Source organism: Coregonus lavaretus (assembly GCF_964263955.1).
Source record: "Coregonus lavaretus genome assembly, chromosome: 7".
Classification (NCBI taxonomy): domain Eukaryota; kingdom Metazoa; phylum Chordata; class Actinopteri; order Salmoniformes; family Salmonidae; genus Coregonus; species Coregonus lavaretus.
The window spans coordinates 35,783,449-35,807,002 of record NC_139994.1 but is presented as its reverse complement, the minus strand read 5'-3'; the positions used below and the strand labels follow the sequence as shown (position 1 = coordinate 35,807,002).

The window sequence follows — 23,554 nt, the reverse complement described above, 5'->3', positions numbered from 1 at the left end:
GGAGCGCAGTTCTTCACAAAGTTGGATCTCAGGAGCGCGTACAATCTGGTGCGCATTAGGGAGGGGGATGAATGGAAAACAGCATTTAGCACCACCTCGGGTCATTACGAGTATCTCGTCATGCCATACGGGTTGATGAATGCTCCTTCAGTCTTCCAATCCTTTGTTGACGAGATTTTCCGGGACATGCATGGGCAGGGTGTGGTAGTATACATCGACGACATCCTAGTGTACTCTTCTACACGAGCCGAGCATGTAGCTCTGGTGCGCCGAGTGTTGAGGAGACTGTTGGAGCATGACTTGTATGCCAAGGCAGAGAAATGCTTGTTCTTCCAGGAGTCCGTCTCCTTTTTGGGTTATCGGTTGTCCGCGTCTGGTGTGAAGATAGAGGTTGACCGTGTGTCAGCCGTGCGTAATTGGCAAACTCCAACCACTGTAAAAGAGGTGCAGCAGTTTTTGGGTTTTGCTAATTACTACCGGAGGTTTATCCGGGGCTTTGGACAGGTTGCAGCTCCCATTACGTCCCTGTTAAAGGGGGGTCCGGTTCGCTTGCAGTGGTCAGCTGAGGCGGACAGGGCATTTGTCAAACTGAAAAACCTGTTCACCTCGGCTCCGGTGCTGGCGCATTCGGATCCCTCTTTACCATTCCAAGTAGAGGTAGACGCGTCCGAGGCCGGTATTGGGGCAGTCCTGTCGCAACGGTCCGGCACGCCACCTAAGCTCCGCCCCTGTGCGTTCTATTCTAAGAAGCTCAGCTCGGCGGAGCGTAATTATGACGTAGGGGACAGGGAGCTGTTAGCTGTAGTCCAGGCCCTAAAGGTGTGGAAGCATTGGCTTGAGGGGGCTCAACACCCTTTCCTCATTCTGACTGACCACCGTAACCTGGAGTACATCCGGGCAGCTAGGAGATTGAACCCTCGTCAGGCTAGGTGGAACATGTTCCTGACCCGGTTTGTTTTTAAGATCACATACATCCCAGGGTCCCAGAACGGTAAGGCAGACGCCCTGTCCCGGCGGTATGACACAGAGGAGAGGTCCATTGAACCTACTCCCATACTGCCAGAGTCTTGTCTGGTGGCTCCGGTGGTGTGGGAGGTCGATGCGGAGATCGAGCGGGCACTGCGTACCGACCCTACTCCCCCCGAGTGTCCTGTGGGGCGGACGTACGTTCCGCTCGAGGTTCGTGATCGCCTTATCTATTGGGCTCATACATCACCCTCCTCTGGACATCCAGGTATTGGCCGGACAGTGCACTGCCTTAGCGTGAAATACTGGTGGCCAACGTTAGCTAAGGATGTGAGGGTTTATGTCTCCTCCTGCTCGGTGTGCGCCCAGTGTAAGGCACCTAGACATTTGCCCAGGAGAAAGTTACATCCCCTGCCCGTTCCACAACGACCATGGTCCCACCTCTCGGTGGATTTTGTGACCGACCTACCCCCCTCCCAGGGGAATACCACCATTTTGGTTGTTGTGGATCGGTTTTCCAAGGCCTGTCGTCTCCTCCCAATGCCGGGTCTCCCTACTGCCCTACAGACCGCTGAGGCCCTATTTACCCACGTGTTCCGGCACTATGGGGTCCCCGAGGATATTGTGTCTGACCGAGGTCCCCAGTTCACCTCCAGAGTCTGGGGGGCGTTCATGGAACGCTTGGGGGTCTCGGTGAGCCTTACCTCGGGGTACCACCCAGAGAGCAATGGGCAGGTTGAACGAGTCAACCAGGATGTGGGTAGGTTTCTGAGGTCCTATTGCCAGGGCCGGCCGGAGGAGTGGTCTAGGTATATCCCCTGGGCAGAGATGGCCCAGAACTCTCTCCGCCACTCCTCCACCAATTTAACACCTTTCCAGTGTATTTTAGGGTATCAGCCGGTCCTGGCACCTTGGCACGAGAGCCAGATCGAGGCCCCTGCGGTGGATGAGTGGATTCGGCGCTCGGAGGAGACGTGGGACGCTGCCCATGTCCATCTGCAGCGGGCCATCCGTCGACAAAAGGCGAGCGCCGATCGCCACCGCAGTGAGGGACCGGTGTACGCACCGGGAGATCGAGTCTGGCTCTCGACTCGAAACCTGCCCCTCCGCCTGCCCTGCCGGAAGCTGGGTCGGCGGTTTGTGGGGCCCTTTAAAGTCCTGAGAAGATTGAACGAGGTGTGTTACAGGTTACAACTGCCTATTGAGTACAAGAATATTAACCCCTCGTTCCATGTGTCTCTTCTCAGGCCGGTAGTAGCTGGCCCACTCCAAGAACATGAGATAGGAGAGACCCCTCCGCCCCCTCTGGACATCGAGGGGGCCCCGGCGTACAGGGTCCGGACCATCTTGGACTCAAGGCGCCGGATGAGTGGTCTCCAGTATCTCGTGGAGTGGGAGGGGTACGGTCCGGAGGAACGGTGCTGGGTGCCTAGGAGGGACATCCTAGATCCATCCCTCCTGACGGAGTTCCACCGTGGGCATCCCACGCGCCCGGGTCCGCGTCCTCCTGGCCGTCCCCGAGGCCGGGGTCGGCGCACGGCTGGAGCCGCGCGTCAAGGGGGGGGGGTACTGTCACGGATTCTGCCGAGGCTGCTCCTCCTCCTAGTTCGGGCAGGCTTCGGCGTTCGTCGTCCCCGGAGTACTAGCTGCCACCGTTGAATGTTTCTATGTGTGATTGCTTTTGTCTGTCTGTCACACCTGTGTCCGTTTGTGTCTGATTACGTGTTCTATAAGTTGCCTGTGTTGTATTGGTTAGGTTGTGTGTTGTTTTTCGCCTGTCCGTAGTGCTGCGTGTTTTTCTCTGTTTTTGTTGTTTTACGCATAGTTGCGTAATTGCTCGCCTCTGTCGTTTTGAGGCCGTTCTTTGTATCTTTGCCTTGTGGTTCACAAGTAAACTTTGTTGGACTAAGCTTCGGTGTCCTGCGCCTGACTCCCACACCACATACACCTCAGCCTTGACACTGGGAGAAAGGAATTATAATTATTATGTTCAGCCAAAGTGGCCGCAAGGCATGGATTTTGTTAGGGGGCATTACAGCCACACAAGGGGGCATCGAAGGCCATGGCTGTCGATGCCGCAGGGAAATTCAAGCCCTGACCCACCCAACCCATTAAAGGAACTGAAGAATGTAACTGAAGAATGTAAACGTAAAGAATGGTGCTGGGATGTAGAACTTATTTTTTGAGCTGATCTTAACTTGTTTTGTACAAAATGTTTTCTGCAATCGTTTCCTATGACTGAAAAGAGCTTCTGGACACCAGAACAGCGATCACTAACCTCAATTTGGATTAAGAATTCTACTTCAATGACTCAGCCCTAGGCACGACATAGTGCTCACCCGGGACCAGGCCCTAATTCCTGACACTCGGAAGAGGAAAAGACGGTGATATAGAGGCAGACGTGGGGGCACCCAGATGAAACTATGGTGACGAGTAAATAAACAGCTTCTAACCTCTGTTCTAATGGTCGAATGTACAATCATTGGAGAACAAACTAGACAAGCTCTGTTAGAGATAATGGCGCCGGAGAAGATGGCTGCCATTTTACAGACCTCTAACCAATTGTACTATTGTGTGTTTTTTCGCGTTATTTGTGATTTATTCTGTACATAATATTTCTGCCACCGTCTCTTATGACCAAAAAGAGCTTCTGGATATCAGGACAGCGATTACTCACCTTGTATTGGACGAAGATTTTTTCTTCAACGAGTCGGACGCGAAGGATATCCTACAGACACCCGACAAGGCCCAAATCCCCGTCATTCGAATGAGAAAGAGACGGAGATATCGTAGACGTAGGTCGGGGTGCCTTGTAAGGATCCGACGGCGAGTGGGTAATCTGCCTCTACCATCAGTCCTATTAGCCAACGTACAATCATTGGATAACAAAATAGATGAACTACGATCACGGATATCCTACCAACGGGACATTAAAAACTGTAATATCTTATGTTTCACCGAGTCGTGGCTGAACGACAACAAGGATAACATACAGCTGGCGGGGTTTACGCTGCATCGGCAAGATAGAACAGCGGCCTCCGGTAAGACAAGGGGTGGCGGTCTGAGTATATTTGTAAACAACAGCTGGTGCACAAAATCTAATACTAAGGAAGTCTCGAGGTTTTGCTCGCCTGAGGTAGAGTATCTCATGATAAGCTGTAGACCACACTATTTACCAAGATAGTTTTCATCTATATTTTTCGTAGCTGTCTATTTACCACCACAAACCGATGCTGGCACTAAGATTGCACTCAATGAGCTGTATATGGCCAAAAGTAAACAGGAAAACGCTCATCCAGAGGCAGCGCTCCTAGAAGCCGGGGACTTTAATGCAGGGAAAATTAAATCTGTTCTATCTAATTTCTACCAGCATGTTAAATGTGCAACCAGAGGAAAAAAAACTCTAGACCACCTTTACTCCTCACACAGAGACGCGTACAAAGCTCTCCCTCGCCCTCCATTTGGCAAATCTGACCATAATTATATCCTCCTGATTCCTGCTTATAAGCAAAAACTAAAGCAGGAAGCACCAGTGACTTGGTTAATAAGGAAGTGGTCAGATGACGCAGATGCTAAGCTACAGGACTGTTTTGTTAGCACAGACTGGAATATATTCTGGGATTCTTCCGATAGCATTGAGGAGTACACCACATCAGTCATTGGCTTCGTCAATAAGTGCATCCATGACGTCGTCCCCACAGTGACCGTACGTACATACCCCAACCAGAAGCCATGGATTACAGGCAACATCCGTACAGAGCTAAAGGGTAGAGCTGCCGCTTTCAAGGAGCGGGACTCTAACCCGGATGCTTATAAGAAATCTCGCTATGCCCGCCGACGAACCATCAAACAGGCAAAGAGTCAATATAGGACTAAGATTTAATTGTACTACACCGGCTCCGACGCTCGTCGGATGTGGCAGGGCTTGAAAACTATTACAGACTACAAAGGGAAGCACAGCTGCGAGCTGCCTAGTGACACAAGCCTACCAGATGAGCTAAATCACTTACAGTGGGGAAAAAAAGTATTTAGTCAGCCACCAATTGTGCAAGTTCTCCCACTTAAAAAGATGAGAGAGGCCTGTCATTTTCATCATAGGTACACGTCAACTATGACAGACAAATTGAGGAAAAAAATTCCAGAAAATCACATTGTAGGATTTTTAATGAATTTCTTTGCAAATTATGGTGGAAAATAAGTATTTGGTCACCTACAAACAAGCCAGATTTCTGGCTCTCACAGACCTGTAACTTCTTCTTTAAGAGGCTCCTCTGTCCTCCACTCGTTATCTGTATTAATGGCACCTGTTTGAACTTGTTATCAGTATAAAAGACACCTGTCCACAACCTCAAACAGTCACACTCCAAACTCCACTATGGCCAAGACCAAAGAGCTGTCAAAGGACACCAGAAACAAAATTGTAGACCTGCACCAGGCTGGGAAGACTGAATCTGTAATAGGTAAGCAGCTTGGTTTGAAGAAATCAACTGTGGGAGCAATTATTAGGAAATGGAAGACATACAAGACCACTGATAATCTCCCTCGATCTGGGGCTCCACGCAAGATCTCACCCCGTGGGGTCAAAATGATCACAAGAACGGTGAACAAAAATCCCAGAACCACACGGGGGGACCTAGTGAATGACCTGCAGAGAGCTGGGACCAAAGTATCAAAGCCTACCATCAGTAACACACTACGCCTCAAATCCTGCAGTGCCAGACGTGTCCCCCTGCTTAAGCCAGTACATGTCCAGGCCCGTCTGAAGTTTGCTAGAGTGCATTTGGATGATCCAGAAGAGGATTGGGAGAATGTCATATGGTCAGATGAAACCAAAATATAACTTTTTGGTAAAAACTCAACTCGTAGTGTTTGGAGGACAAAGAATACTGAGTTGCATCCAAAGAACACCATACCTACTGTGAAGCATGCGGGTGGAAACATCATGCTTTGGGGCTGTTTTTTTGCAAAGGGACCAGGACGACTGATCCGTGTAAAGGAAAGAATGAATGGGGCCATGTATCGTGAGATTTTGAGTGAAAACCTCCTTCCATCAGCAAGGGCATTGAAGATGAAACGTGGCTGGGTCTTTCAGCATGACAATGATCCCAAACACACCGCCCGGGCAACGAAGGAGTGGCTTCGTAAGAAGCATTTCAAGGTCCTGGAGTGGCCTAGCCTGTCTCCAGATCTCAACCCCATAGAAAATCTTTGGAGGGAGTTGAAAGTCCGTGTTGCCCAGCGACAGCCCCAAAACATCACTGCTCTAGAGGAGATCTGCATGGAGGAATGGGCCAAAATACCAGCAACAGTGTGTGAAAACCTTGTGAAGACTTACAGAAAACGTTTGACCTGTGTCATTGCCAACAAAGGGTATATAACAAAGTATTGAGAAACTTTTGTTATTGACCAAATACTTATTTTCCACCACAATTTGCAAATAAATTCATTAAAAATCCTACAATGTGATTTTCTGGAATTTTTTTCCTCATTTTGTCTGTCATAGTTGACGTGTACCTATGATGAAAAGTACAGGCCTCTCTCATCTTTTTAAGTGGGAGAACTTGCACAATTGGTGGCTGACTAAATACTTTTTTTCCCCACTGTATATGCTCACTTCGAGGCAAGCAACACTGAAGCATTCATGAGAGCATCAGCTGTTCCGGATGACTATGTGATCACGCTCTCCGTAGCCGATGTGAGTAAGACTTTTAAGCAGGTCAACATTCACAAGGCCGCAGGGCCAGACGGATTACCAGGACGTATACTCAGAGCATGCGCTGACCAACTGGCAAGTGTCTTCACTGACATTTTCAACATGTCCCTGACTGAGTCTGTAATACCAACATGTTTCAAGCAGACCACCATAGTCCCTGTGCCCAAGAACACTAAGATAACCTGCCTAAATGACTACCGACCCGTAGCACTCACGTCTGTAGCCATGAAGTGCTTTGAAAGGCTGGTCATGGCTCACATCAACACCATTATCCCAGAAACCCTAGACCCACTCCAATTTGCATACTGCCCCAACCGATCCAGAGATGATGCAATCTCTATTGCACTCCACACTGCCCTTTCACACCTGGACAAGAGGAACACCTACGTGAGAATGCTTTTCATTGACTACAGCTCAGCGTTCAACACCATAGTGCCCTCAAAGCTCATCACTAAGCTAAGGACCCTGGGACTAAACACCTCCCTCTGCAACTGGATCCTGGACTTCCTGACGGGCCGCCCCAAGGTGGTAAGGATAGGTAACAACACATCTGCCACGCTGATCCTCAACACAGGGGCCCCTCAGGGGTGCGTGCTCAGTCCACTCCTGTACTCCCTGTTCACCCATGACTGCATGGCCAGGCACGACTCCAACAGCATCATTAAGTTTGCTGACGACACAACAGTGGTAGGCCTGATCACCAACAACGATGAGACAGCCTATAGGGAGGAGGTCAGAGACCTGGTCATGTCGTGCCAGGATAACAACCTCTCCCTCAATGTGATCAAGACAAAGGAGATGATTGTGGACTACAGGGAAAAAAAAGAGGACTGAGCACGCCCCCATTCTCATCGACAGGGCTGTAGTGGAACAGGTTGAGAGCTTCAAGTTCCTTGGTGTCCACATCACCAACAAACTATCATGGTCCAAACACACCAAGACAGTCGTGAAGAGGGCACGACGAAGCCTATTCCCCCTCAGGAGACTGGAAAGATTTAGCATGGGTCCTCAGATCCTCAAAAAGTTCTACAGCTGCACCATCGAGAGCATCCTGACTGGTTGCATCACCGCCTGGTATGGCAACTGCTCGGCCTCCGACCGCAAGGGGGTAGTGTGTACGGCCCAGTACATCACTGGGGCCAAGCTCCCTGCCATCATGGCAGCATCTCGTAAACTCAAGGTCAGGGGTGTGTGTCTCTAACAACAGCTGATGCGCAATCTCTAATATTAAGGAAGTCTCGAGGTTCTGCTCCCCTGAGTTAGAATACCTCATGATAAGCTGTAGACCATACTATTTACCAAGATAGCTACAAAAAATATAGATGAAAACTGTCTATTTACCACCACAAACCAATACTGGCTCTAAGACAGCACTCAACGAGCTATGTAGGGCCATAAGCCACCAAGAAAATGCTCATCCAGAGGCAGCACGCCTAGTGGCCAGTGATTTTAATGCAGGAAAACTGAAATCCATTTTACCTAATTTCTACCAGCATGTCACCTGTGCAACTAGAGGGAAAAAAAACTCTAGATCGCCTTTACTCCACACACAGAGACGTATAACTATATCCTCCTGATTCCTGCTTTCAAACAAAAACTCAAACAGGTTCTACCAGTGACATGCTCAATTCGGAAGTGGTCCTTTGAAGCAGATGCTAAGCTACAGGACTGTTTTGCTAGCACAGACTGGAAAATGTTCCGGAATTCATCCGATGGCATTGAGGAGTTTACCACATCAGTCACAGGCTTCAATAATAAGTGCATCGACAGCGTTGTATGTAAAGTGCATTCGGAATATATTCAGACACCTTGACTTCTTCCACACTTTGTGTTACAGCCTTATTGTAAAATGGCAAAAAAAAAAAAAAACGGAAATATCACATTTACATAACTATTCAGACCCTTTACACAGTACTTTGTTGAAGCACCATTGGCAGCGATTATAGCCTCGAGTCTTCTTGGGTATGACGCTACAAGCTTGGCACACCTGTATCTGGAGAGTTTCTCCCATTCTGCTCTGCAGATCCTCTCAAGCTCTGTCAGGTTGGATGGGGAGCGTCGCTGCACAGCTATTTCCAGGTCTCTCCAGCGATGTTCGATTGGATTCAAGTCCGGGCTCTGGCTGGGCCACTCAAGGACATTCAGAGACTTGCCCTGAAGCCACTCCTGCGTTGTCTTGGTTGTGTGCTTAGGATCATTGTCCTGTTGGAAGGTGAACCTTCTTCCCAGTCTGAGGTCCTGAGTGCTCTGGAGCAGGTTTTCATCAAGGATCTCTCTGTACTTTGCTCCGTTCATTTTTGCCTCGATCCTGACTAGTTTCCCAGTCCCTGTCGCTGAAAAACATCCCCACAGTATTGTTTCTGCCACCACCATGCTTCACCGTAGGGATGGTACCAGCTTTCCTCCAGGCGTGACGCATGGCATTCAGGCCAAAGAGTTCAATCTTGGTTTCATCAGACCAGAGAATCTTGTTTCTCATGGTCTGAGAGTCTTTAGGTGCCTTTTGGCAAACTCCAAGTGGGCTGTCATGTGCCTTTTACTGAGGAGTGGCTTCTGTCCAGCCACTCTACCATAAAGGCCTGATTGGTGGAGTGCTGCAGAGATGGTTGTCCTTCTGGAAGGTTCTCCCATCTCCACAGAGGAACTCTGGAACAGGGGCGGTGTGTTCATTAGGGCGACGCACTGCCAAACGGGAAAAGGAAGGGATTTTTTTTCTAATCAATTATATCACGGCAACAGTAGTTTTCAGTGTTCTAATCTAGACGTCTGATCTGCCACTAAATGTCCAATCAGGCTAAAGTCGTGCTTCAAATGGCCCCGCCCCTTTTGGGGCGATTTCAGTCAGGTTGAAAATCGCCCAGGAGTCTCTCATAGACTATCATGTAAAATATTTTTTTTTTCAAATATCAGAGCTTTCAATACAATCTCTATGGGTTCCGGGAGTGCTTGCACTTACGCGCTTTCGTCATACGTAACATAAGTAACCATGAACATAACTAAGAAAAGAGCGGGTAGCAGCGTCAATCAATTCACGTACAACTGTCAAGATGGCTAGCTTTGCGAGGCAAAGATGAAACTGAGGGCTCCACCAACCCTGGTATTTTTCTTGGACTTGTCAACTTTGTGGCACAATTAGATGAGGTGTTTGATGACCATCTTAAAAATGCTAAAGTTTTCAAGGGCACATCAAAGACCATTCAAAACGAGCTACTGGAGTGTATGCTAGCGGTCATGAGGGAACATATTGTGGAGGAGGTGAAGTCGGCGAACTTCGTAGCTATCCAAGCTGACGAGACCACGGACGTTTCTACACAGACACAGCTGGTGCTTGTGCTGAGGTACATAGATAGCAACCACAAAGTGCAGGAGCGCTTTTTTGAGTTCCTTCCCATCTCGGAATCAACCTCAGTCTCAATCGCCAGTGTGCTTTTGGAGAGACTGAACGGTCTTTTTGCCGACGACGAGAAAGTCAAACTCATTGCGCAAGCTTACGATGGAGCCAGTGTGATGAGGTGAGAGAAGGCTGGTGTGCAGCAAAATGTGCGTGAGCATTTCAAGAATGCCCATTACGTGCATTGCTATGCGCATCAGCTGAATTTGATCATGCAGCAAGGTAGAACAGTTTCAGTACAAGTAATGTAGCCTCTCTCTCTCTTTGTCCCTCCCTGTCTGTCTCTTTAACACACACACGCCCAAATCAGTTCACAGTTGATGTTGTTTAAAATAGTTATTTTTCTTTTTTTTTAAAGTAAAAAAAAAAAAAAAATCTGTTCATGTTCATTTTTACAAATCTATACATTTGGCCAGAATATGGTTGTTCATATTTACAAATCTATACAATTGGCCAGAATATGGTTGTTCATTTTTACAAAGCCATACAGATAGCTGTGTTTACCTTTTCTAGAAATTATTTTCAAATTCTGATTTCAGGCAAAATGTCTATCACTGTTCATTTTCACAAATCTATACAAGAGGGCAGAATATGGAAGTCTATAAAAATTTCTTATTACCAATAACTTGCATCAATGTTTTCAGTAGCCTCTATCAAAAGCTCCTGCTTGCTTGTTGTGAATTATGCTCAGGTGCACATATTTCCAATTCAACCATGAGGCCTTTTTGAAGCAAGTAATGTGTATATCAGTATTGACTTATATGCTGCCCCTGTCTTCATGTTGTTGCTGGACATATCTTTTTTAAAATGTGTGTAGGTCACCTAAATCATCAGAAAAATTGCCCCCCCTGAGAATTTTTTCAGGAGCCGCCACTGCTCTGGAACTATGTCAGAGTGACCATCGGGTTCTTGGTCACCTTCCTGACCAAGGCCATTCTCCCCCGATTGCTCATTTTGGCTGGGCGGCCAGCTCTAGGAAGTCTTGGTGGTTCCAAACTTCATCTATTTAAGAATGATGGAGGCCACTGTGTTCTTGGTGACCTTCAATGCTGCAGACATTTTTTGGTACACTTCCCCAGATCTGTGCCTCGACACAATCCTGTTTCGGAGCTCTACGGCCAATTCCTTCGACCTCATGGCTTGGTTTTTGTTCTGACATGCACTGTCAACTGTGGGACCTTATATAGACAAGTGTGTGCTTTCCAAATCATGTCCAATCAATTGAATTTACCACAGGTGGACTCCAATCAAGTTGTAGAAACATCTCAAAGATGATCAATGGAAACTGGATCCACCTGAGCTCAATTTCGAGTCTCATAGTAAAGGGTCTGAATACTTATGTAAATAAGGTATTTCTGTTTTTTTGTTTTTAATAAATTAGCAAACATTTCTAAAAACCTTTTTTCACTTTGTCATTATGGGGTATTGTGTGTAGATTGATGAGGAATTGTATTTATTTAATCCATTTTAGAATAAGGCTGTAACATAACAAAATGTGGAAAAAGGGAAGGGGTCTGAATACTTTCCGAATGCACTGTACATATCCCAACCAGAAGCCATGGATTACAGGCAACCTCCACACTGAGCTAAAGGCTAGAGCTGCCGCTTTCAAGGAGCGGGACACTAACCCGGACTTATAAGAAATCCCGCTGCGCACTCCGACAAACCATCAAACAGGACTAAGATCGAATCATACTACACTGGCTCTGATGCTAGTCGGATGTGACAGGGCTTGCAAATTATCACGGATTACAAAGGAAACCCAGCCACGAGCTGCCCAGTGACACAAGCCTACCAGACGAGCTAAATGCCTTCTATGCTTGCATTGAGGCAAGCAACACTGGACCATGCTTGAGAGCACCAGCTGTTCCGGACGACTGTGTGAGTAAGACCTTTAAACAGGTTAACATTCACAAGGCCTCAGGGCCAGACGGATTACCATGAGAATGCTGCTTATTGACTACAGCTCAGCGTTCAACGCCATAGAGCCCTTGAAGCTCATCACTAAGCTAAGGTTCCTTGGACTGAATACCTCACTCTGCAACTTGATCCTGGACTTCTTGATAGGCCGGCCCCAGGTGGTGAGGGTAGGCAACAACACATCTGCCACACTGACCCTCAACACGGAGCCCCTCAGGGGTGCGTGCCTAGTCCCTTCCTGTACACCCTGTTCACCCACGACTTTGTGGCTGGCACAGCTCTAACACCATCATTAAGTTTGCAGACGACACGACGGTGGTAGGCCTGATCACCGATGATGCCACAAACTGTTCTCGTTGCTACCACACGGCAAGAGGTACCAATGCACCAATTTTGGAACCAACAGCACCCTGAACAGCTTCTACCCCCAAGCCATAAGACTTCTAAACAAGAATGCTAAATAGCTAATCAAATGGCTACCAGGACTACATGCATTGACCCTTTTTTGTACTAACTCTCTTGCACACACACGTACTTACACTGACACCCCAACACATACACACACACACACACACAACATGCACACACATGCATACTGACGCTACACACAGACTCACACACACACGTTCACACTCACAAACATACGCTACTGTCTATTATCTATCCTGTTGCCTAGTCACTTTACCCCTACCTCAATTACCTCATACCCCTGCACATCGACTCGGTACAGGTACTCCCTGTAATATACCCATGTTATTTTCTACTCCCTATATATAGCCATGCTATTTTTACTGGTTATTTTTATTAGTTATTCACTGTGTATTTATTCCTCGTGCCACTATTTCAATTGTATTTTTTATTTCATCTTTAACTCTGCATTGTTGGAAAAGGACCCATAGGTAAGCATTTCACTGTTAGTCTACACCTGTTGTCTACGAAGCACGTGACAAATACAATTTGATTTGAATTTCCCTGTCCTTCAACTAATGTTGAGTCATTATCCCAGAGAGAATGTAACCAAGATGGCCGAACTCACAGACCTCCTGTATCTGAGACACCTCGTCTGTCAGCATCTTGACACTCTGCTGGTGTTCCGCTTCTCTCTGTTTGTGGGACTCGAGGTACACCTGGACAACACAACAAGGGTGTTATGTTAGTTTTAGGTGATGTAAAACAAGCAAACACGCACGAACACAGTACAGCACACACAGGCTTAAACTTGCTCATAGACAGACAGACTGTACAAATACTAATGAGGTCATACACTCACCTTGAGGACCTCTACTTTCTCCTCTGATAGTGGGACCAGGTCTAGCCTCTGGCTGGTCTGGTAGTCACTCGTTGACTGGTCTTCACTGGTCAACTGAGACCGTGGCTGTTCTGATGACTGGGTCAACTGGTTCTGGTCTTGTAGAGTGAGTCTGAGCCACCTGCACCCGATCTGAAACAAAAGACGAAAGGAATAAGATGAGTGAGAGGAAGAAAAAGGAGAGGGAAAAGGGGATGGGAATGGAAAGACAATAGAGTAGAGACTAAATAAAGTGCAACAGAGAGGTGAGAGTGATATGGTACAGAGGGAGGGAGAGGCGGTGCCCTATAAAACTGTCCAGGGAGAAAGTGTTGATGGGCAAGCATTGCTACTATCTACACATCTATCCATTGACAGTGACACTTTCCAGACTTTGTCCAGATGAATCAGTGACTGTCTGTTGTTTCCACCGCACTGCCTTTCCAATCCAGGTTTTGTATGCGTCCCAAATGGCATCCTATTCCCAATATAGTACCCAACTTTTGACCAGAGCCCTATGCACCCTGGTCAAAAGTAGTGCACTATAAAGATACTTAGTATGATATCTTACGTTTGGTATGGTTAAATAAGACAGAAGGTTACTAAAGGCAAAAACATGGTTGATCGGGGTGGATGGGCGTATAACTTGAAAGTCTAGCAACCCAAAGGTTGCGTGTTCGAATCTCATCACCGACAACTTTAGCATTTTAGCTTATTAGAAACTTTGCAACTACTTTTTAGCTACTTTGCAACTACTTAGCATGTTAGCTAACCCTTCCCCTAACCCTAACCTTAACCCTTTAAACTAACTCCTAACCCCTAGCCTAGCTATCGTTAGCCACCTAGCTAACATTAGCGTTTGCCACCTCGCCACGTAGCTAACGTTAGCCACAACAAATTGGAATCCGTAACAATATTATATGAATTGTAATTCGTAACATATGATACGAAATGGATGATTGACATCCACAAATGAATACATACGAAACATAACATATCATACTAATTGGAGTGTTCCGGATTTACATTTACCATGTTACATCTAGTCTATGAGACCAGGCTGATCGGAGAGGAGGCAGAGCATGCATTAAGCTTTCCTGAATAAGTGGGCCTGCTGGGAGCATACAGTATGTGGCCACATTTTTTGATTAGGTGGCCATGATGGTATGAGGGCCAGATTGGGAATTTAGCTAGGACACTGGGGTTAACACCCCTACTCTTACAATAAGTGCCATGGGACCTTTAGTGACCACAGAGAGTCAGGATACACCTTTAACATCCCACCCTACACAGGGCAATGTCCCAAATCACTGCCCTGGGGCATTGGGATATTATTTTTTTGACAAGAGGAAATAGTGCCTCCTATTGGCCCTCCAACACCAATTCCAGCAGCATCTGGTCTCCCATCCAGGGACCTACCAGAACCAACCCTGCTTAGCTTCAGAGGCAAGCCAGCAATTGGGAATGATGATCCGCAACAGACAGCGCATCTCATTATCAGAGTTTAAATACAGCCAGACAGGCCTGCTAATGTGCTTTTCTAGACCTTATAAACTGTCGAGAGTAGACCCACAACTGATATGAATGGAATGAAATATTCAAATCACAGGGTTTTTGCGCCTTTATTCAAATTACATTTTCACTGCAGTTTACAGAGTAGAATGTTGTACTCACTTGAAAACAATCATGCAATTATTCATTATAATGTGGTGTTGTAGGCTAGACTAGGTAGGATAATTGTATTGTCCCTAAACAAGATCAATAGGGGAGCTTTTTGAGCTGTGTGGCTCATGACTTCTCTGTTCTTTCATGCGCAATGACGCACCTGGTCTCTCCGCTGATATTGAAAATTGATGCCGCTTTGAATGATTTATGTGTGGTATGATTGCTAGTTAGCATATTGCAGATCTGGACAAACGATCTACCAACCACTATTGTCACTATGAATGGTGGATAGAGGGCAGGATAGACAGTTACACTTTATTAACCTGTGGTATTGTTAGCGCGCAGAAAAGCGTAGTGCATAAGGGAAGTACCAAAACACCTTGATATACATTTACATTTTCGTCATTTAGCAGACACTCTTATCCAGAGCGACTTACAATATAGGGGAGGCGCATGCAAGCAGATGAGGAAATGTGTCTGGGATGGAATAAATTATATATTAAAACCTGCAAAAGGGTGAATGTTGTGACGAGGTGTGAAAGAAGGAGTCAGGCGCAGGAGGTAAAATACCGAAGTCCAGAGTTTAATCCGTTTGCATAAATCAAACACCCCAAGCGTCAAACGAAACTGTACAAGGGAAAACATCCACCTTGGCAATAATACAGTGTAATGTAGCTCAACCGTGGGACACTGTAAAGTCCATGGAGAATAAGAGCACTTCCTCCCAGCTGCCCACTGCACTGAGGCTAGGAAACACTATCACCACCGATAAATCTACAATAATCGAGAATTTCAACAAGCATTTTGCTACGGCTGGCCATGCTTTCCACCTGGCTACCACTACCCCGGCCACCAACTCTGCACCCTCCGCTGCAACTTGCCCATGCCCCCCCCCGCTTCTCCTTCACACAAATTCAGACAGCTGATGTTCTGAAAGAGCTGAAAAATCTGGACCCCTACAAATCATCTGGGCTAGACAATCTGGACCCTTTCTTTCAAAAACTAGCCGCCGAAATTGTAAGCAACCCCTATTACTAGCCTGTTCAACCTCTCTTTCGTAACGTCTGAGATCCCCAGAGATTGGAAAGCTGCCGCGGTCATCCCCCTCTTCAAAGGGGGTGACACTCTAGATCCAAACTGTTACAGACCTATATCCATCCTGCCCTGCCTTTCGAAAGTATTTGAAAGCCAAGTTAACAAACAGATCACCGACCATTTCGAATCCCACCGTACCTTCTCCGCTATGCAATCCGGTTTCCGAGCTGGTCATGGGTGCACTTCAGCCACGCTCAAGGTCCTAAACGATATTATAACCGCGATCGATAATAGACAGTACTGTGCAGCCGTCTTCATCGACCTGGCCAAGGCTTTCGACTCTGTCAACCACCGCATTCTTATTGGCAGACTAAATAGCCTTGGTTTCTAAAATGACTGCCTCGCCTGGTTCACCAACTACTTCTCAGAGTTCAATGTGTCAAATCGGAAGGCCTGTTGTCTGGACCTATGGCAGTCTCTATGGGGGTGCCACAGGGTTCAATTCTTGGGCCGACTCTTTTTTCCGTGTATATCAATGATGTCGCTCTTGCTGCTGGTGACTCTCAGATCCACCTCTACGCAGACGACACCATTTTGTATACATATGGCCCTTCATTGGACACTGTGTTAACAAACCTCCAAACGAGCTTCAATGTCATACAACACTCCTTCAGTAGCCTCCAACTGCTCTTAAACACTAGTAAAACTAAATGCATGCTCTTCAATCGAACGCTGCTGGCACCCGCCCACCCGACTAGAATCACCACTCTCGACGGGTCTGACCTAGAGTATGTGGACAACTACAAATACCTAGGTGTCTGGTTAGACTGTAAACTCTCCTTCCAGACTCACATTAAGAATCTCCAATCCAAAGTTAAATCTAGAATCGGCTTCCTATTTCGCAACAAAGCCTCCTTCACTCATGCTGCCAAACATGCCCTCGTAAAACTGACTATCCTACCGTTCCTTGACTTCGGCGATGTCATTTACAAAATAGCCTCCAACACTCTACTCAGCAAATTGGATGTAGTCTATCACAGTGCCATCCGTTTTGTCTCCAAAGCCCCATACACTACCCACCACTGTGACCTGTACGCTCTTGTTGGCTGGTCCTCACTACATGTTCGTCGTCAAACCCACTGGCTCCAGGCCATCTATAAATCACTGCTAGGCAAATCCCCGCCTTATCTTAGCTCATTGGTCACCATAGCAGCACCCACCCGTAGTCTGCGCTCCAGCAGGTATATCTCACTGGTCATTCCCAAAGCCAACACCTCCTTTGGCCGCCATTCCTTCCAGTTCTCTGCTGCCAATGACTGGAACGAATTGCAAAAATCTCTGAAGCTGGAGACTCTTATCTCCCTCACTAACTTTAAGCATCAATTGTCAGAGCACCTTACCGATCACTGCACCTGTACACAGCCTATCTGAAATTAGCCCACCCAACTACCTCATCCCTATATTGTTATTTATTTTGCTCTTTTGCACCCCAGTATCTCTATTTGCACATAATCTCTTGCACATCTAGCATTCCAGTGTTAATACTAATTGTAATTATTTTGCACTATAGCCTATTTATTGCCTTACCTCCATAACTTGCTACATTTGCACACACTGTATATATATTTTCTGTTGTATTTTTTGACTTAATGTATTTTTTACCCCATATGTAACTCTCTTTATCTTGGCCAGGTCGCAGTTGTAAATGAGAACTTGTTCTCAACTGGCTTACCTGGTTAAATAAAGGTGAAATAAAATATAAAAATAAATATAAAAATAAAAAAACCGAGCTACACGCTCTCACAACAAAACAATCACTCACAAAGACAAGGGGGACAGAGGGAACACTTACTAATTAGGGGAATGAGCACCAGGTGTGTGTGATTGACAAGACATGACAAGTGGAGTGATGAGAATGGGATCGGCAGTAGCTAGTACTCCGGTGACGACGAACGCCGAAGCCTGCCCGAACCAGGAGGGGGGGCAGCCTCGGCGGAAGTCGTGACAGTACCCCGACCCTGATGCGCGGCTCCAGCAGTGCGTCGACCCCGGCCTCGGGGACGGCCAGGAGGACGCGGAGCAGGGTGAGTCGGATGGCGATGGTGGAAATCCCTCAACAGGGAGGGATCGAGGATGTCCCGCCTTGGGACCCAGCACCGTTCCTCCGGACCGTACCCCTCCCACTCCACGAGATACTGAAGGCCCCCCACCCGACACCTCGAATCCAGGATGGAACGGACCGAGTACGCCGGGGCCCCCACAATGTCCAGAGGAGGTGGAGGAACCTCCCGTACCTCAGACTCCTGGAGCGGACTAGCTACCACCGTCCTGAGGAGAGACACATGAAACGAGGGGTTAATACGGTAATCAGGGGGGAGTAACAACCTGTATGTCACCTCGTTTATTCTCCTCAGGACTTTAAACGGCCCCACAAACCGCAGGCTCAGCTTCCGGCAGGGCAGGCGGAGGGGCAGATTCTGGGTCGAGAGCCAGACCCGATCCCCCGGTACGAACACCGGGGCCTCCCTGTGGTGGCGGTCAGCGTTGGCCTTCTGATGACGCACAGCGCGCTGGAGGCGAACGTGGGCAGCATCCCAAGTCTCCTCCGCGCGCCGAAACCAGTCATCCACCGCGGGAGCCTCGGTCTGGCTCTGGTGCCACGGTGCCAGGACCGGTTGGTAACACAAAACACATTGGAAGGGTGTTAGGTTAGTGGAGGAGTGGAGGAGTGGAGGAGTGGCGGAGAGAGTTCTGAGCATATTCTGCCCATGGCAGGAACACCGACCACTCCCCCGGCCGGTCCTGAACCTACCCACATCTTGATTCACCCTTTCCACCTGACCATTGCTCTCGGGGTGAAAACCAGAGATCAGGCTGACCGAGACCCCCAGACGTTCCATGAACGCCTTCCAGATTCTAGACGTGAACTGGGAACCTCGGTCGGACATTATATCCTCTGGTACCCCATAGTGCCGGAAGACGTGAGTAAACAGAGCCTCCGCAGTTTGTAGGGCCGTGTGGAGACCGGGCAGAGGAAGGAGGCGGCAGAACTTTGAAAAGCGGTCCACAACGACCAGGAAAGTGGTGTTACCTTGGGAGGGGGGAAGATCAGTGAGAAAAATCAATACTCAGGTGAGACCATGGTCGTTGTGGAACTGGTAAAGGTTGTAGCTTACCCGCTGGGAGGTGCCTAGGTGCCTTACTCTGGGCGCACACTGAGCATGAGGAAACATACACCCTCACGTCCTTAGCCAAGGTAGGCCACCAGTACTTCTCGGTCAGGCAGCGCATTGTACGACCGATACCTGGATGACCAGAGGAGGGTGACGTGTGTGCCCAGTAGATCAGACGATCACGGATAAGCGCAGGCACGTACTGCAGCCCAGCTGGACACTGTGGTGGAGATGGATCTGTGCGTAATGCCTACGCTATATCTGCGTCCATCGCCCATACTACTGGCGCCACAATGCATGAGGCCGGGAGTATGGGGGTGTTGTCTCTGGGCCTCTCCTCTGTGTCATACAGCCGAGACAGTGCGTCTGCCTTCACGTTCTTCGTACCCGGAATGTAGGAGAGTGTGAAATCAAACCGGGTGAAGATTTCTCCCGAGTGGCGCAGTGGTCTAAGGCACTGCATCGCAGTGCTAGCTGTGCCACTAGAGATCCTGGTTCGAATCCAGGCTCTGCTGTAGCCGGCCGCAACCGGGAGACAAATGGGGCGGCGCACAATTGGCCCAGGGTAGGGGAGGGAATGGCCGGCAGGGAGGTAGCTCAGTTGGTAGAGCATGGCGTTTGCAACGCCAGGGTTGTGGGTTTGATTCCCACGGGGGGCCAGTATGAAAATAAAAAAGAATAATGTATGCACTAACTGTAAGTCGCTCTGGATAAGAGCGTCTGCTAAATGACGTAAAATGTAAGAAGAGGGCCCACCTGGCCTGGCGAGGATTCAGCCTCCTCGCTGCCCGAATGTACTCTAGGTTATGGTGGTCTGTCCAGACGAGGAAAGGGTGTTTCGCCCCTTCGAGCCAATGTCTCCACACCGTCAAAGCTCGGACAACAGCCAACAGCTCCCGATCACCAACGCCATAGTTTTGCTCCGCCGAGCTGAGCTTCTTAGAAAAGAAGGAACAGGGGCGGAGCTTGGGTGGCGTGCCTGAGCGTTGGGATAAGACAGCTCCTATCCCTACCTTGGACGCATCCACCTCCACTACGAACGGTAGTGATTGATCGGGGTGAGCCAGTACCGGGGCTGAGGTGAACAGACCCCGCAATCTACTGAATGCCAAATCAGCCTCAGCAGACCAGCGGAGCCGGGACGGCCCACCCTTCAACAAGGAGGTAATGGGAGCTGCGACCTTGCCAAAGCCCCGAATAAACCTTCGATAGTAGTTGGCAAAGCCAAGGAAGCGCTGCACCTCCTTTACCGTGGTTGGAGTCGGCCAATTACGTACGGCTGCAAATGCGGTCTCCCTCCATCTCCACACCTGTGGTGGTAATGCGATATCCGAGGAAGGAGATTGACTGCTGGAAAAACTCACACTTCTCTGTCTTGGCATAAAGATAATTTTCCAGCAGTCGGACCAGTACTTTGCGAACCAGGGACACATGCTCGGCGCGCGTAGCAGAATACACCAGGATGTCATCGATGTAGACCACCACACCGCGACCAAGCATGTCCCGAAACACCTCGTTCACAAAGGACTGGAAAACGGATGGAGCATTCATCAAACCGTAGGGCATCACCAGGTATTCACAATGCCCCGAGGTTGTGCTGAATGCTGTTTTCCACTCATCCCCTTCCCGAATACGCACCAGGTTGTAGGCACTCCTGAGGTCTAATTTGGTGAAAAAACGGGCCCCATGCATTGGCTGAAGGAATGAGGGGAAGAGGATAACTAAATCGTACCGTCACATTATTCAGTGGTCGATAATCAATGCACGGGCGTAAACCGCCATCTTTCTTCTTCACAAAGAAGAAACACGACGAGGCAGGTGAAGTGGAGGGACGTACAGTGGGGAGAACAAGTATTTGATACACTGCCGATTTTGCAGGTTTTCCTACTTACAAAGCATGTAGAGGTCTGTAATTTTTATCATAGGTACACTTCAACTGAAAATCCAGAAAATCACATTGTATGAGTTTTAAGTAATTCATTTGCTTTTTATTGCATGAAATAAGTATTTGATACATCAGAAAAGCAGAACTTAATATTTGGTACAGAAACCTTTGTTTGCAATTACAGAGATCATACGTTTCCTGTAGGTCTTGACCGGGTTTGCACACACTGAAGCAGGGATTTTGGCCCACTCCTCCATACAGACCTTCTCCAGATCCTTCAGGTTTCGGGGCTGTCGCTGGGCAATACAGACTTTTAGCTCCCTCCAAAGATTTTCTATTGGGTTCAGGTCTGGAGACTGGCTAGGCCACTCCAGGACCTTGAGATGCTTCTTACGGAGCCACTCCTTAGTTGCCCTGGCTGTGTGTTTCGGGTCATTGTCATGCTGGAAGACCCAGCCACGACCCATCTTCAATGCTCTTACTGAGGGAAGGAGGTTGTTGGCCAAGATCTCGTGATACATGGCCCCTTCCATCCTCCCCTCAATACGGTGCAGTCGTCCTGTCCCCTTTGCAGAAAAGCATCCGCAAAGAATGATTTTCCACCTCCATGCTTCATGGTTGGGATGGTGTTCTTGGGGATGTACTCATCCTTCTTCTTCCTCCAAACACGGCGAGTGGAGTTTAGACCAAAAAGCTCTATTTTTGTCTCATCAGACCACATGACCTTCTCCCATTCCTCCTCTGGATCATCCAGATGGTCATTGGCAAACTTCAGACGGGCCTGGACATGCGCTGGCTTGAGCAGGGGGACCTTGCGTGCGCTGCAGGATTTTAATCCATAACGGCGTAGTGTGTTACTAATGGTTTTCTTTGAGACTGTGGTCCCAACTCTCTTCAGGTCATTGACCAGGTCCTGCCGTGTAGTTCTGGGCTGATCCCTCACCTTCCTCATGATCATTGATGCCCCATGAGGTGAGATCTTGCATGGAGCCCCAGACCGAGGGTGATTGACCGTCATCTTGAACTTCTTCCATTTTCTAATAATTGCGCCAACAGTTGTTGCCTTCTCACCAAGCTGCTTGCCTATTGTCCTGTAGCCCATCCCAGCCTTGTGCAGGTCTACAATTTTAACCCTGATGTCCTTACACAGCGCTCTGGTCTTGGCCATTGTGGAGAGGTTGGAGTCTGTTTGATTGAGTGTGTGGACAGGTGTCTTTTATACAGGTAACGAGTTCAAACAGGTGCAGTTAATACAGGTAATGATTGGAGAACAGGAGGGCTTCTTAAAGAAAAACTAACAGGTCTGTGAGAGCCGGAATTCTTACTGGTTGGTAGGTGATCAAATACTTATGTCATGCAATAAAATACAAATTAATTACTTAAAAAATCATACAATGTGATTTTCTGGATTTTTGTTTTAAATTCCGTCTCTCACAGTTGAAGTGTACCTATGATAAAAACTACAGACCTCTACATGCTTTGTAAGTAGGAAAACCTGCAAAATCGGCAGTGTATCGAATTCTTGTTCTCCCCACTGTATATACCCCTGGCGCAGGGACTTGGTGACGTATATTTCCATAGCCTCCGTTTCAGCCTGCGACAGGGGATACACATGTCTCCTGGGAGGTACAGAGTCTACTCGAAGGTTTATCGCGCAATCCCCCTCCCGATGAGGTGGTAATTTAGTCGCTTGCGTCTTGGAAAACGCGAGCGCCAGATCATGGTATTCGGGGGGAATGCGCACGGTGGGGGTACCGTCTGTACTTTCCACCATGGTCGCACCAACAGAAACACCTAGACACATACCCGGACACTCACACGACTACCCCGTAAGAACCCTCTGTGGCCATGAGAAATTGGGGTTGTGAAGGGCTAACCATGGGATACCCAAGACTACAGGGTAAGCAGGAGACTCAATAATCATAACTCAACATGTGTCTCCTGCGTAATCATGGTGACTGGTACCGTAACTTCCTTAACCAACCCGGACCCTAATGGTCGACTATCTAGTGCTCTGATGGGGAGTGGAATGGTTAGGGGAACCAATGATATGCCTTGACGGTGTGCAAATGCCCTGTCCATAAAATTCCCAGCTGCGCCTGAATTGACTAGTGCCTTACACTGGGAACCTACCAAGTGATCGGGAAAGGAGATAGATAAAGTACAGTGCGCCGCAAAGGGCTCTGAACACGTTTGGGTGTTCGTTACCTGGGGTGATGCGTGAGTACCCTGCCTACCGCCTCCAGACCCAAAATAACGTTGACTGCGACGTGAGGTGGATTGTCCCTTCATGCCACCAGAGTGGCACTGTCGCTGTCCTCCTGCGCTCTCTCGACTGGCGGCTCCCCCCAGCTCCATCTGTTCGGGGTCAGAGTCGTCCGGAGTGGGAACGGGCAGACCCCTACCAGGACGTCCTCTGGCTGCTAGCAGATTGTCCAGCCGGATGGCCATGTCCACCAGTTGGGAGAATGATAGCATGGCATCCCGGCAGGCTAGCTCCCGTCGGACGTCCTCCCTT

At 48.3% G+C, this 23,554-nt stretch overlaps 1 protein-coding gene across 6 annotated transcripts in view; it reads right to left on the bottom strand.

Annotated features, from left to right (window-relative positions):
• LOC311132384 (myocardial zonula adherens protein-like) overlaps window positions 1-23,554 on the bottom strand; it is a 69,224-nt gene that overhangs the window by 37,889 nt on the left and 7,781 nt on the right. For 4 of the 6 annotated variants that reach the window (XM_084165645.1, XM_084165644.1, XM_084165646.1 and 1 more), the window contains exons 2-3: window positions 13,261-13,431; window positions 13,031-13,117 (exon numbers count right to left, since the gene is read on the bottom strand). In XM_084165645.1, the coding sequence (XP_084021771.1) occupies window positions 13,031-13,063 (33 nt within the window). In that variant the 5' untranslated portion in view covers window positions 13,064-13,117; window positions 13,261-13,431. Of the gene's footprint in view, window positions 1-13,026; window positions 13,118-13,260; window positions 13,432-17,830; window positions 18,307-23,554 lie in introns of those variants that run through there. The other 2 variants (XM_084165647.1, XM_084165648.1) reach the window with 2 other exon arrangements.